The 14,664-nt window shown below is 41.6% G+C and overlaps 1 protein-coding gene across 1 annotated transcript in view; it reads left to right on the forward strand.

The window, feature by feature from the left end:
• Positions 1-8: 8 nt before the first annotated feature.
• Positions 9-14,664, forward strand: part of PNPO (pyridoxamine 5'-phosphate oxidase) — an 81,671-nt gene continuing 67,015 nt past the window's right edge. Inside the window, exon 1 of the mRNA XM_063458854.1 lies at positions 9-232. Coding sequence (XP_063314924.1) covers positions 89-232 — 144 coding nt within the window. The 5' untranslated portion in view covers positions 9-88. The remainder of the gene's footprint in view (positions 233-14,664) is intronic.

Below are 14,664 nucleotides of genomic sequence, written 5' to 3' on the forward strand. Positions count from 1 at the left end.
CCCGTCCTCGTATCCACGACAACTGACCTCGGTTCTCCTTCCCCCTCTCAACTTTGTACTGACGCGTGACGTCATGCTGTAAAGCTTCATGCTGCGGGGATTTAGGACGTTGCTGTCACGCGCCGTTTGCCCCAATCAGCCGTTTCCGGTGGCCCGAGCAGCCGGTGGCCGGACTGGAAGTGACGTCATGGATTTAGGGTCGATGCGGAAGAGTTACCGGAGTGATGAAGAGGTAATAGGTCATGATCTTAGAGTAGGAGGAGCCTGGAGGATGGGCAGGGATAGATTGACCCAGGTTAGCAGCTGTCACCATGTCTGCCTGAATACACCCACATATATATATATATATCTATATATATATATATATATAGATATATAGACAATAAACATTTTACTTTAGCCGTTTCTGTGTATAGATCATGCCGCTGCAGACTCACATTTCTATTCCCGACCCTATAGTGTTCCTTTAACTTTTTTTTTTTCCTCCTGTTCAGTACATTGAACTTTAAATACAGGAGGCTCCTGCAGGGTCTAGCAAGTCGTTAACCCCTTCAGGACGGAGTCAATAGTGCCTTGACCATGCCTACTTCTTTAGAGGGTCAATTTATATCTCTAGGGGTCAGTACTCTTGACGGGGATTCCAGGGTCTGCTAGGTGTGGAGGGAGGGGTTGGCTTCTTCCTGGTTAGTGCCGTAACGGCTTAGGGTGGTGGAACCATGGCCAAGTCAGCCCTGAAGGCTAGCCATGATGCCCAGTCCCCCTGGAAACTTTTTGGTTGTGCGGCAGATTTGGTTGACATACTTTCATATGTGTAGTACTGTTGAATTTTGTCTATTAGTTGGGTTCGGGAGGGACATTGGGGTTGTTTCCAATGAGTCGCTATTAAATTTCTTACTGCCAGAACAACAATAGCCATCACTCTTTTCACATATTTTGGAGTTGAGTGCGGGTATGAGAGGAACAGGCCTGTATGGATATCTAGAGGTGGCGACGGGATACCCAGAGATTGTAGGATAGCCTGTGCTTCTATCCACAGGGGTCGTATTTGTGGGCATGCCCACCAGATGTGGAGCATTGTGCCTTGCTCGGTCCCACATCTCCAGCAATAGAGAGGCACCTTGTTAAACATCGAGTGGAGTCTATGGGGTGTTAAGTACCACCTATATACCAATTTTTTGTGAGCCTCCACATGGGAGTAGCATCGTGTAAGGCCCGTGAGAGCCCGTGGGGATGCAAACACTTCAGCTTCTATTAATAAATCGTCGCTCTCTTTGAGCCATTGGGTCACAAAATTCGGGGTAACCATGATTGTGGCCTCTAGGGTCAACTGGTAGCAGAGGGATAGAGATTTGTGTTTGTTTGGAGCTTGCCAGCATCTGTCATACAGTCTTTGAAACCCGGGGTTGAGGGCGCCGGATCTCGCATTACATGAAATTAAATTATACCCTTAAGTTGCAAGTAGGCAAACACTGATGAATTAGCGAGCTTGAATTCCTTCTGTAGGTCTGGGAAGGATTTAATGAGGTTACCCTGCATAACTTGGTTTACATGGGTAATTCCCAGTTTGGCCCAGGAGCCAAGTGAGAGCCAAGGTGAGATTGCCTTAAATGCCGACAATGGCGTGCGAGGGTGAAATTTGTGGGTAGGATTGTGTTTGTGATGTAGTGCGTCCCAGTGACGTAGGGTCAGTAAAGTGGTCGGTAGTAGGGATCTGACTTTGGGCCGGTAGGGTGTGGGGGTCCACAAGATGTCAACCAGAGGCATCTGAGCGGAGTATGCCACCTCCATATCTACCCATTGGTGTATTCCTTTGTGGGTGTGCAGCTTTACAGCCGCTTCTAAAATAGCTGCTTTGTAATAGGCGTGTATGTCCGGTAGACCGACTCCGCCCTTTGCCGTGGCCAGTTGTAGGGTGCGGTGTGATAGTCTGGGTCTTCGGGAATCCCAGATAAATTTGGATATTATCTGCTGAAGAGTTTTAAAAAAGGAAGGCGGGGCTTGTATGTGCAATAGACGGAATACGTATAGTAGTTTTGGGATTAGGACCATTTTGATGGTATTAATCCTGCCTAACCAAGACAGTTTCACTGGTTTCCATTTGTTACATTCCGCTTTGCACTTTAGGATTAGTGGTCTATAATTATAATGAAATATTTGGTCCACTGTGGGCGCTATTTTTACCCCCAAATATGTGATGTGGTCTTTTCGCCAGTCAAATCTGTATTCCTCAACCAGCCCTGTAATCGTGGCTCGTTGTAGGCCTACAGGTAGGGCCTGGGTCTTGGCTTGGTTTAATTTATAGTACGATAATACACCATATTCGCCTAAAAGTCGTAGTAAGGTCGGCAGGGACGTCTCTACGTTGCTTAGTGTCAAGAAAATGTCATCTGCGAACATAGATAATTTATACTCGTATGTGCCTATCGACATGCCTTTAATGTCAGGGTGGTGTCTGATGACATAGGCCAGCGGTTCCAGGCAAAGAACAAATCGCAGAGGTGAGAGAGGGCAACCTTGCCTGGTACCATTAGAAATATTGAAGGGGGTGGACAGGAAACCTGCATTTCCTACTTGTGCCGATGGTCCGTTATATAGAGCCATAATTCCAGAAAGTAGTGGGGGTGTAAAGCCAAAAGCTTGTAGGACCATTCTCATATAGTCCCAATTAAGCCTGTCGAAGGCCTTCTCCGCGTCTAGCGCTAGGAGGAGGCCTTCTCCGCGGTTGGCATTTGTATGTGCTAGAATATTCAGGATTTTTCTGGTATTGTCCGAGCCCTGTCTGGTTTTCACAAAGCCAGATTGATCATTATGGGTAAGCTTTGGAAGTATGTTGGAGAGGCGGTTGGCTAGGAGCTTAGCATATAATTTGACGTCTCTGTTGAGCAAGGAGATGGGCCTGAAGTTGGGGCAATGCGTTGGAGATTTCCCTGGTTTCGGGAGGGTAGAAATGTGGGCTCTCAGCATCTCAGGGGGCAGGGCACCTTGAGCAAAACAGTGGTTGAATAGTATGAGCAAGTGAGGTGATAGAGTGGATGCAAACGTTTGATAGTAAAAATTTGTGTATCCGTCAGGGCCAGGCGCCTTGTGTTTAGGGAGGTGCTGAATTGTTCTTTCTATTTCCTTTATGGTGAATGGTGCAGAAAGGGAGGTTATATCGTCTGGTGTCAATTTGGGGAGGTTCGCCTTAGCCAGGAAATCCTCTATGGCCGATTTAGGTGGAGGAGTGGTGTCAGGGTCGTCTTTGAGATTATATAGCGTGCTATAGTAGGTTGCAAACACCTCCACTATGTCTTGAGGGTTCGTAAGTTTGCGTTTCGATTTGTCAGTGAGATAAGCTATTTTTGAGTTGGCTGTGCGTGCTTTGAGTCGTGTTGCCAGCAACGCCCCGGCCCTGTTTTCTTGCGTAAAAAAGTTATATTTAAAGCGCTGAAGCATATGAGTCGTTTTCCTAAGTTCTATGTCCCTGAGTTTGGATTGTAATGTTAATAGTTGGCGTTGTAGGGATTGTGTTGGGGCTGATTTGTTTTTGTGCGTGAGGTTTGTGATCTCTGAGATTAGTGCAGTATATTCTTTGAGTCTTTGTTTTTTGGCATAGCTACCTGCTCTGATTAGGAGTCCGCGTATAACTGCTTTGTGTGCCTGCCAGATGGTCGTTATGTCTACGTCAGGGGTTGAATTTGTACAGAAATAGGAGGTGATGTCCGCTGTAAGTTGTTCTGTGAGTGTCGAGTCTGTTAACAGGGAATCATTCAGTCTCCAAGATCCTTTGCCTGTTGCGGGGAATTGTTCCGTTATGGTCAGCATTACAGGGGCATGATCTGACCAGGTTATCAAACCAATTTGGGTCTTAACTACTCTGTGTATTGTCGTGGAAGGTATAAGGAACCTGTCTATCCTCGTGTAGGTATTATGCACCGGAGAGTGGAACGTGTAATCCCGTTCCAAGGGGTGGAGAATCCTCCATGGGTCAAGGAAGTTATTATTTAAGATTAGGCGACAAAACGAGGAGGTAGCCTTGTTGAGTGTGCGTGCTGATGATGCGGCAATTGTGTGCGATCAGGTAGTATCTAGGGAGCAATCTAGGAGGAAATTAGTATCGCCTCCCAGTATGAGTTCCCCGAGTCTATGGATAGTGGCCAGGGCAAACACTGTTTCTAGAAATTCCGTCTGGTTTGTGTGTGGGCCATATATATTGAGAAATGTATAGGGCTCATTGTTAATGAGGCACTGGAGTAGGAGATGTCGCCCCTGTCTGTCACTTATTTTTTTGATAAGGGAAAATGCCACCGAATTGCTTATCAGTATGGACACCCCTCTCTTTTTCGTCTTGAAGCATGAGTGATAGTCGTGGGGGAATAATTTAGAACCGAACTTGGGACGGTGTCCCCATTTGAAGTGTGTTTCTTGGAGAAACACTATGTGGGCCTTGTGCTTTTTCGCTTCATCCAGTGTTAGTCGTCGTTTGTGTGGTGTATTTAGTCCTTTAACATTTAAGGACAAGATATTGAGTGTCATCAATGTGTATGAAGGCGGGCGGCTGTGTTAAGCTCGGTGCGGGGCGAGTGGCTATTGTAATTTGGAGGTATAAAGGTGTTGTAGTTGGTATGTCGTGAAATTCGTTGCGAGAGTAGCAGTAGAGTGGTGCAGCGCAGGTCGTAGGGGCGAAGTGGTGAGAGGCTAAGTTTCTTTCTTATCGGGAAAGTGACAGGTAGCAAATTTGTGCGCCCAGTATTATATGACCCTGTCAGAATTATAGCGTGGTCAAGTTGTGCATAGATCACTATTTGCAGTTTGGCGGGTGTCTTGCGTCTTATGTGATACCATAGTGGGGTAGGAGAGTTGGAGTAGTGGGGTGAGTACCAGGAGGGGGACTCTTGGTATGAGAACTGGGTGATAAAAACTATATACAAAGGGCCGTCAGAGAGAGTGCCTTGCGGCTGAGACGGTAAAAACATGGCTCCTCTGAGCCTGGTGGGGGAAATTGTGGCAAACCACACCGTGGCCGGCCCTCATAGCCATCAGAACTTAACTTCTGCTCTAAGGCATGGTGTTTTTCGGTACTGGCCTCTGATCCCGTGGGTTGATGCTACAACTAGATAAGGCTGCGGGGGGGGGGGGCAGTGTGGAATTTCGTGAACCCTGCCGTATTAGCAGTTAACATTTCTTGCGGCATGGGGCATTCCACAGAGGTAGCCGTGGTTGTGTGGTATAAGACGTGCTCCAGACTCTTTGCATCGCCGCCGCAAGAGGATCCGATTTTAGAGTCCCGCCGCGGCTGCGAGGCCTAATATATACATCGTTTGTCAACCACCCCATCCCCATCGACTTAGTTAGTAGCACAAGTACAAAAACATTCTAAAATAGACTGCCAGTAGCCCTTAAGAAAAGTATAGGAAAACCACAGATAAAAATAGAGCAAATCTGCGAGGCTAGTACTTAAAAGTGAAAAAGTGAGAAAAAAAAAAAAAGTATAACACATTAAGTCTTGAAACAGGGAAAGTGTCGGGCCAATATGCCCTCATGTATGGAAGGGAAGGCAGCGTAAATGTTGGTGTGAGAGTCACTTAGCTGAAGCTGCAACATTCCAATCGTGCGGCACTTTCCACGTGGGTCTCCTGCGTTCAGGTGGGGTGTCTCTGTCAGGCTGCGGTGGTAGGGCGATATTCCACTCCGCTAGAGATCTTCTTCCCTCTTCGATGTTGGTAATATGGCGTTCTACGCCATTGCGCCGTACAATCAGGCGGGCTGGGAATCCCCAGCGGTATAGGACGTTTGCGTCTCGTAGGGCTTTGGTAATGCTGGTAAGTTCTCTCTGCTTAGACAGCGTGGATGCGGAGAGATCCGTGTAGAGCTGGACTGCTGCAAATTGCTCTGGTAGATCCTGTGTGCGTCTGGAGGCTCATAATGCAGTCTTTAGTGGTAAAGTAGTGCAGCTTTGCTATTGTGTCCCTCGGGACCGTCGCAGGCAGAGACTTCGGCTTAGGCAGCCTGTGTATGCGGTCAATGAGGAAGTCCCTCGGTGTAAGGTCTGGGACTAGGTGTTGGAAGAGACTTTTTCTGTGAGGCGATGTAGTTGCTCTTTTAGTTCTGTGTAGGCATCTGCCAAGGTATTGTGTGCAGATATTATTTCCTCCGATTTGTCCACTAGACGGGACGTCCTGTCCCCCAGGCTTGTATGTCCGATCTAATGTCCCGCGCCATTTTGGACATTTCCGATTGCACTGATGCCTGCATTGCCTGCAGCATTTTGTGGATTGAAAGATCCGTGGCTGGTGCAGCCGCCGGCTCCGAGACCGAGGTGAGGTCGCTGGTGTCAGAGCGCACCGCTGGGGATCTCGGCATTCCGGCGCCATTTTGGGCCTGTAGGTGCGGCGAGGATAGATCCTGGACATGCAGCACGGTTTGTTTGTGCCTGGGTTTTTTGGCTGATTTCAATGCCATGCTGTTATCTTCTTCCTCCTGTCCGTTTCGGTGGTTAGTATAGGCAGATTATTGCTATGAAAATCGCTGTGGAGGGTCGTTTCACGGAGGAGCTAACAGCTCATGCGACCGTTCAGTTGAGCTGTCAGGCCACGCCCCTCGTCAATCAAATTTTAATTAATCAAATGACATAATTATGTTAAAAAATTACTTAAATATACACGTAGAATTTTAATATATATGCATTTATAGGTATTTAAATTCTACGTGTATACTAATGTAAACTTTTATGTAATTATATGTATTTATATCTCTCTCTCTCTCTCTCTCTCTCTCTCTCTCTCGCTCTCTCTCGCTCTCTCTCTCTCTATATATATTTAGTTGCGGTTATTTGTATTTTATATATAGATATATATAGAATGTCATTCTAAGTGTATTTTGTTACCAATATATATATATATATATATATATAGTTATATATACAGTTAGAATAAAATTACATATGAATATATAATTTATTTTAAATTTTGTTTCAATATTTTATTTATTTATTTAATTATTTTATTTATGTATTATTGTAATTATACGTATATATATATATATATATAATATATGTGTATATATCTATTATATATATATATACATATTATATATGTAACGTCATTCTAAGTGTATTTTAATATTAATATATATACTAATATTAGTATTAAAATACACTTTGTATGACATTACATATATATATATATATAATATGTATATATATAATATATATATACATATATTATATATATAAAAATGCATTTAATTTATTTTATAACATGTCTAATATTTTTTTTTACACTATTTACCAGCAGGGGGACTGTCTGATATTTCAGACAGCCCCCCTGCTGGCAGATCCAGTGATGACACCCAGCTATATCTCTCCTCCCCGGACCTCTCCCCTGCCGTCCTGCAACGTGTCACTGCTTGCCTTTCTTCCATCTCTGACTGGATGTCCTCCCGCTTTCTGAAACTCAATCTCTCAAAAACTGAGCTCCTTGTCTTTCCTCCTCCTAATACTGATCCTCCTCTTTCGCTCTCCCTCCAAGTTTGTGGTACCAACATCAGTCCATCCTTGCAAGCGCGCTGTCTTGGCGTCATACTTGACTCTGGTCTCACCTTTGAGCCTCACATCCAGCATGTTGCCAAATCCTGTAGATTCCATCTTAAAAACATAGCCCGCATCCGCCCCTTTCTTGCACCAGATACTACCAAGGAGCTTGTCCATGCTCTAGTAATTTCCCGCATGGATTATTGTAACCCTCTCCTGATTGGTCTCCCCAATAGCCGTACTGCACCCTTACAGTCCGTAATGAATGCTGCTGCTAGATTGATTTTCCTCTCTAGTCGTTTCTCTCACCCCTCACCCCTCTGCCAGTCCTTACATTGGCTTCCTGTATGCTATAGGAGTCAATTCAAGGTACTAACTCACACCTATAAAGCACTGAACAACTCTAGCCCCTCTTATATCTCCTCACAGATCCATAGGTATGTCCCTTCTCGGTCTCTCCGTTCTGCCCGTGACCACCTCCTGTCCGTTGTCCGCACTCGTACGGCCAACTCACGCTTGCAGGACTTCTCACGGGCGGCTCCCTTCCTATGGAATAGCCTGCCTACCGCCATCAGACTCTCCCCTAGTCTTGCATCTTTTAAGAAGTGCCTTAAAACCCATCTCTTTAGGAAAGCTTATGGCCTCCAAGACTAACCCTTACCTCACATACCTGTCTCTTGCCCTCTCCTAAAGGGCAGCCCACCTTATTTGATTGTAAATTCCTGTCCTAATGTGTTTTACACCCCACCTCCTATAGAATGTAAGCTCGTTTGAGCAGGGTCCTCTTCAACCTACTGTTCCTGTAAGTTTATTTGTAATTGTCCTATTTATAGTTAAATCCCCCTCTCATAATATTGTAAAGCGCTACGGAATCTGTTGGCGCTATATAAATGGCAATAATAAATAAATAAATAAACATATGACTCTTTACAGGAAGTGTTTAGGAAGGCTGTGTAAGTCACATGTACGGGCGTGTGCCTAAGGCTGTATAAACAAAGTGATTTAACCCCTTAACACCGCAGCCAAATGTACAAGTTGTGAACGAAACAAAATGTAAACAAAACCTGGCATTTGCGCTATATGTCTGTCAAACCGTAATTCACCTCTTTCATATTAAATGCACCCCCCCTTATTATATATCATTTTATTCAGGGGAAACGGGGCTTTCATTTAATATCAAATATTTAGCTATGAAACATAATTCAATATGAAAAACATGGGAGAAAATAAGATTTTTTTTTTATTTTTTTAGTTCTACATGACATTTTAACTGTCAATGTCATAATACTGTTTGCTTTTACTGCAATAAAATACACATATTTGTATTCAGCAAAGTCTCACGTGTAAAACAGTACCCCCTATGTACAGGTTTTATGGTGTTTTGGGAAGTTACAGGGTCAAATATAGCGTGTTACATTTGAAATTGAAATTCGTCAGATTGGTTATGTTGCCTTTGAGACTGTATAGTAGCCCAGGAAATAAATTTACACCCATAATGGCATACCATTTGCAATAGTAGACGACCCAAGGTATTGCAAATGGGGTATGTCCAGTCTTTTTTAGTAGCCATTTGGTCACAAACACTGGCCAAAGTTAGCGTTAGTATTTGTTTGTGTGTGAAAAATGCAAAAAACGCCAATTTTGGCGAGTGTTTGTGACTAAGTGGCTACTAAAAAAGACTGTACATACCCCATTTGCAATACCTTGGGTTGTCTACTATTGCAAATAGTATGCCATCATAGGGGTAATTTTCATTCTTGGGCTACCATAGGGTCATAAAGGCAACGTAAGCAATCTGGAGAATTTTAATGTGAAAAAAATGAAACGCAAGCCTTATATTTGACGCTGCAACTTTTGAAAACACCATAAAACCTGTACATGAGGGGTACTGTTGTACTCGGGAGACTTCGCTGAACACAAATATTTGTGTTTCAAAACAGTAAAAAGTATTGCAGCAGTAATATCGTCCGTGTAAGTGCTGTTTGTGCGTGAAAAATGCAAAAAACTTCACTTTTACTGGCGATATCATCGTTGTAATACATTTTACTGTTTTGAAACACTAATATTTGTGTTCAGCGAAGTCTCCCGAGTAAAACAGTACACCCCATGTACAGGTTTTATGGTGTCTTGGAAAGTTATAGGGTTAAATATAGTGCTAGCAAATTAAATTCCTTATACTTTCGGCATGGGTTGTCAGGCAGGTCCCGCTAATTGTAATTAATTAGGATACCTAATTATGTAAAATTATTACATAAATATATGTGTAGAATTAATATATGTATATATATACATATGTGTGTATATATATACGTGTATATATATATATATATACCGTATATACTCGAGTATAAGCCGAGTTTTTCAGCCCATTTTTTGGGCTGAAAAACCCCAACTCGGCTTATACTCGAGTCAAGGTCTGTATTATGGCAATTTGCATTGGGAGGGGGGCCGAAAAAATTATATAGTAATAATAAAAAAATATATAATAATTAAATTAAATAATAATAAAAAAATATATAATAATTAAATTAAAATAATAATAATAAATAATAATAATTAAATTCAGATGTAATCAGATATAATAAGGGGGATCTTTAAGTCTATACACTGTTGTTCCTGTGATTGTTACTTTCACATGTGAGTTTTGCATTTGCTAGAGCTGTACTGAAATGAAAACAACAATTTTAAAGAACTCTGACATCAGCATTGGATGCTTTTACCCAATGACAATGCCAGAAGACTTTTAATTTATATAAATTCTCAAAAAAATAAAAAAAATTGCCCACCCCCCACCAGGGCTCTGCAACACACACACACTGCACTCATACACACACACACTGCACTCATACTCATACACACACACACTGCACTCATACTCATACACTGCACTCATACTCATACACACACGCTGCACTCATACACACACGCTGCACTCATACACACACACACGCTGCACTCATACACACACACACACTGCACTCATACACACACACGCTGCACTCATACACACACGCTGCACTCATACACACACGCTGCACTCATACACACACGCTGCACTCATATACGCACACACTGCATTCATTATACACACACTGTAAATAAATATTCAATTAATATATTTTTTTTAGGATCTAATTTTATTTAGAAATTTACCAGTAGCTGCTGCATTTCCCACCCTAGTTTTATACTCGAGTCAATAAGTTTTCCCAGTTTTTTGGGATAAAATTAGGGGCCTCGGCTTATATTCGGGTCGGCTTATACTCGAGTATATACGGTATTTTTTAATATTTTTATTTATATATAGGTATATATATAGTGATATATACGTATATATTTATGTATATAGATATATATATTATTTCGTTCTACGTGTATTTTGATATAAATATATATATATTAATATCACAATACAGTTAGAACGAAATAAAACACATCTATATATTTTTTAATATTTTATTTTTAATTTTTTTTAATTAAATTTTTTTACGTATTTACATATTTTTTTTATATTATTTATAAATATATATATAACAATAATTATATATATATTTAATCAGTATCAGTCTACGTGTAATTTGATATTAATATATATATATATATAAATATAATTATATATATATTAATATTAAAATACACCTAGATGGTGTATGTGTATGTGTGTATATGTGTATATATATACTTAGATCATATATATATAATATATATATATATGATCTAAGTATATATATATTTTTTTTTTTTACACTTTTAACATTATTTTATTTGATTTCCAGCCAGCAGGGGGACCAACTGTCATTACAGTTGGTCCCCCTGCTGGCAATGCCTGAGCCAGCTATACCGGCCATGTGATTGTGAGGTCCTCGCAAGGACCTCACTCTCACATGACCGGGAGGGACCGGAGGAGGAAGATCTGCCGCAGGGGGGCTCCCTGGGAGTCCCCCCAACCGCGATCGCCGGCGTGGGACCACCGGCGACCGGGTAAGTTAAAAAAAAAACGGCGGACGTATATTTACGTCCTGCGGCGTTTAGAGCCGCTTTTAAAAGGACGTAAATATACGCCCGCCGGACTTAAAGGGTTAACCCCTTAACACCGCAGCCAAATGTACAAGTTGTGACGAAACAAAATGTAAACAAAACCTGGCATTTGCGCTAAATGTCTGTCCAACCGTAATTCACTTCTTTCATATTAAATGCACCCCCCCTTATTATATATCATTTTATTCAGGGGAAACAGGGCTTTCATTTAATATCAAATATTTAGCTATGAAACATAATTTAATATGAAAAAATGGGAGAAAATAAGACATATTTTTTTTATATTATTTATAAATATATATATAACACTATTTATATATATATATTTAATCAGAAACAAATGGACTAATAGGTGGCAGATGTAGAAACCAAACTGCCTACCAAAAAAGACCAAGTATCTAAATATAAAAAGCTCCTCTGGTCTAATACAGAGCTAGTACAGAGAGAGCTTAAAAACAAAAAAACCCTTTAATAAACCCTCATGAGGGATAAACTCATAACAAAACAGACATAAATAGGTAAAAAGGATTTGATCAATGGTTGTAGCAAATCTAAGATAGTGAGTCACTGCAGTAAATACAAAGTAACATGCAAAGTTGCTGGATATTGTTACACTGCTAGTGATCAAACCAAATTAGATACTATAATAATGGGGTACTAGATAGTCCATAGATACATAATCTCTAGATATAACAGGACAAAAAAACCCCCAAACACAGAGAGTAGAGAAAAAACCTAGAGAACTATACAATAAATCAAAAGGTGCAATAATGAAAAAAATAAGTGCACCTAATCAAACCTATACAGCTATAGGAGATTTGGGGGAAAGGAGTCCCTAGTATAGTGGTCGTAATAGGCTAGTATCAAAACTTCTGTCTGGTATAAACGCCAACAAATCCTGAATGGAATTATCCACTAAAGATGAACGCTCAACGCGCGTTTCGGCGAAACAAGTCGCCTTTCTCAAGAGCAGTTTGCACCGTGGATCGGCGCCTCTTTTTAAATGTGCTGAAGCTCCACCTCTAGCCGTGACATAGATGAGTCTCGGCGAATCATCAGGCTCCCTGAGAGAAATGGGCGGGGGAGCTAATACACCTCCGTGAGTGTTGAGGGGATTTAACCCTCACACGCCCGGGATTTTACAGAGTAAATTGCACTCGCATGTAAGATAAATCGGGCTGTGAACAAACACAAATATTCACCGGGTATACGCTCAAAGTCTAGCGAGAAATATAATTTGCACAGATCAAATAGGCATGTTAGTGCTGTGAAATTGGTCATATGTATATTAGTATCAGCACCAAAGTGGCCAAATATAAATTAAATAGTTAATGCAAGGATAAGTGTTAGTACATTCTAGTCGGTAACATATATAGTGAAACACCTACCGTTAACCAGTACCACTTATTATCGAATTATAGCCAGACAGGGATAAAATTAACCCTAAGCACGCCAGTCAACAAAATCTGGGTAGTGTATTAAGCACATTTAGGGAGGCAGCATATAATGAAGAAAAATAAAAGTGAGTATAAACAGATAAATGGAACATATATAAATAAAAAGTAACACAAACTGGTCCCTCAGGTTCTGACTCAGGTACATCTAATCAAGGCAATTCCAGGGGTATTCTAAAGAAGGGTGTGAATTTTTTAGAAATAGGCCATCTGGACGACCCCCTACCACGTCAATTACCTTACCACACTCGCAACAGGGGCCGCGGGAGAGGTGCAACAAGGAGAAGGCGATTCTAAATACAACTCCACAAGTTATTAATCTTTCAACTCACTCCCTATCTACTCATGAGACAAGTGTGCTGTCTAAGGGCCTGTCCTTTGTGCCGGTTCCGGCTTTTAACAAGTTCATGTGGGTCAAGGACCTGCATCTATTCGTTAGGAAACTAGCGTTGTGTAAATACCATCAAATTAGAACTGACAAAAAATTGAAGGAGTTGGGGCTCTTTGACAAAGACTATGATTGTCTCATGACCCTAATATCTCTCCTGGATGAGAGTGACACTAATCTCACTCCTTACAAAACCAATTTGAAACCTCAGAGTCGTTTTACACCGAACCTGGGGAGTTTTAAAACTATTGAGTTCTTCTTAGAGTCAGTCAAATTTGCTATTGAGAACATTGACCATAAGAACCTTGATTTTTTTCCCAACATGAACTTGACAAAATCTGAGAATAAAGCGCTCCAGTCCTTGAAATTGGACACTAAAATTACAATCAAACCAGCCGACAAAGGAGGGAATATAGTCATGTTAGATTCCTCTGACTATATAAAAATGACCCTAAAGATTCTAGAAGACAGGGATACATATCACCTCTTAAAAACAGACCCTACCAATACCTTTCTATATGACTATAAGGTAATTCTGGACAGGGGCCGCAGTGGAGGGGTGCTATCCGGGGGTGAATATGAGTTTATTCTCAATAGACACCCCAGGATAGCTACCTTCTACTGCTTGCCAAAAGTCTGACCAACCCTCCCGGACGTCCTATTGTTTCTGGGGTTGACAACCTCACCCAGAACGGTAGCATATATCTTGACAAGGTGTTACGTCCCTTTGTTGAATCTCTACCCTCTTACATACAGGACACAAAGCAAACCTTAGTCCGGCTATCAGACCTTAAAGTGCCTGAATCAGTGGTATTGTGTAGCCTTGATGTGGAGGCACTATATTCCTCCATACCACATGAGGCGGGGATCCAACACACTAAATTTTATCTTGACAAAAGGAGTCCTGACTTTAATGATCACTCTATTTTTGTTCTAGAGTTGCTAGAGTTCATTCTCCACCACAACTACTTCCTCTTCCATGAGAAATTTTATCATCAGGTACAAGGCACTGCGATGGGGACGGCTTGTGCCCCATCGTATGCCAACCTCCACTTGGGTTGGTGGGAGGAGGTAGTTGTTGCATCTGATGCCCTGTCAATATATAGGCCATTTATTCACCACTGGGCTCGCTATATAGACGACATTTTGATCCTATGGACGGGCACCAGGGAACTTTTTGATAATTTTGTATCTGCACTCAATGTCAATGAGTGCAATTTACATTTCACTTCAGAGTTTGGTGGAAATAAACTCAATTTTTTGGACCTCACTATCAC

The sequence above is a fragment of the Pelobates fuscus genome, chromosome 6 (genome assembly GCF_036172605.1).
Source record: "Pelobates fuscus isolate aPelFus1 chromosome 6, aPelFus1.pri, whole genome shotgun sequence".
Taxonomy (NCBI): Eukaryota; Metazoa; Chordata; class Amphibia; order Anura; family Pelobatidae; genus Pelobates; species Pelobates fuscus.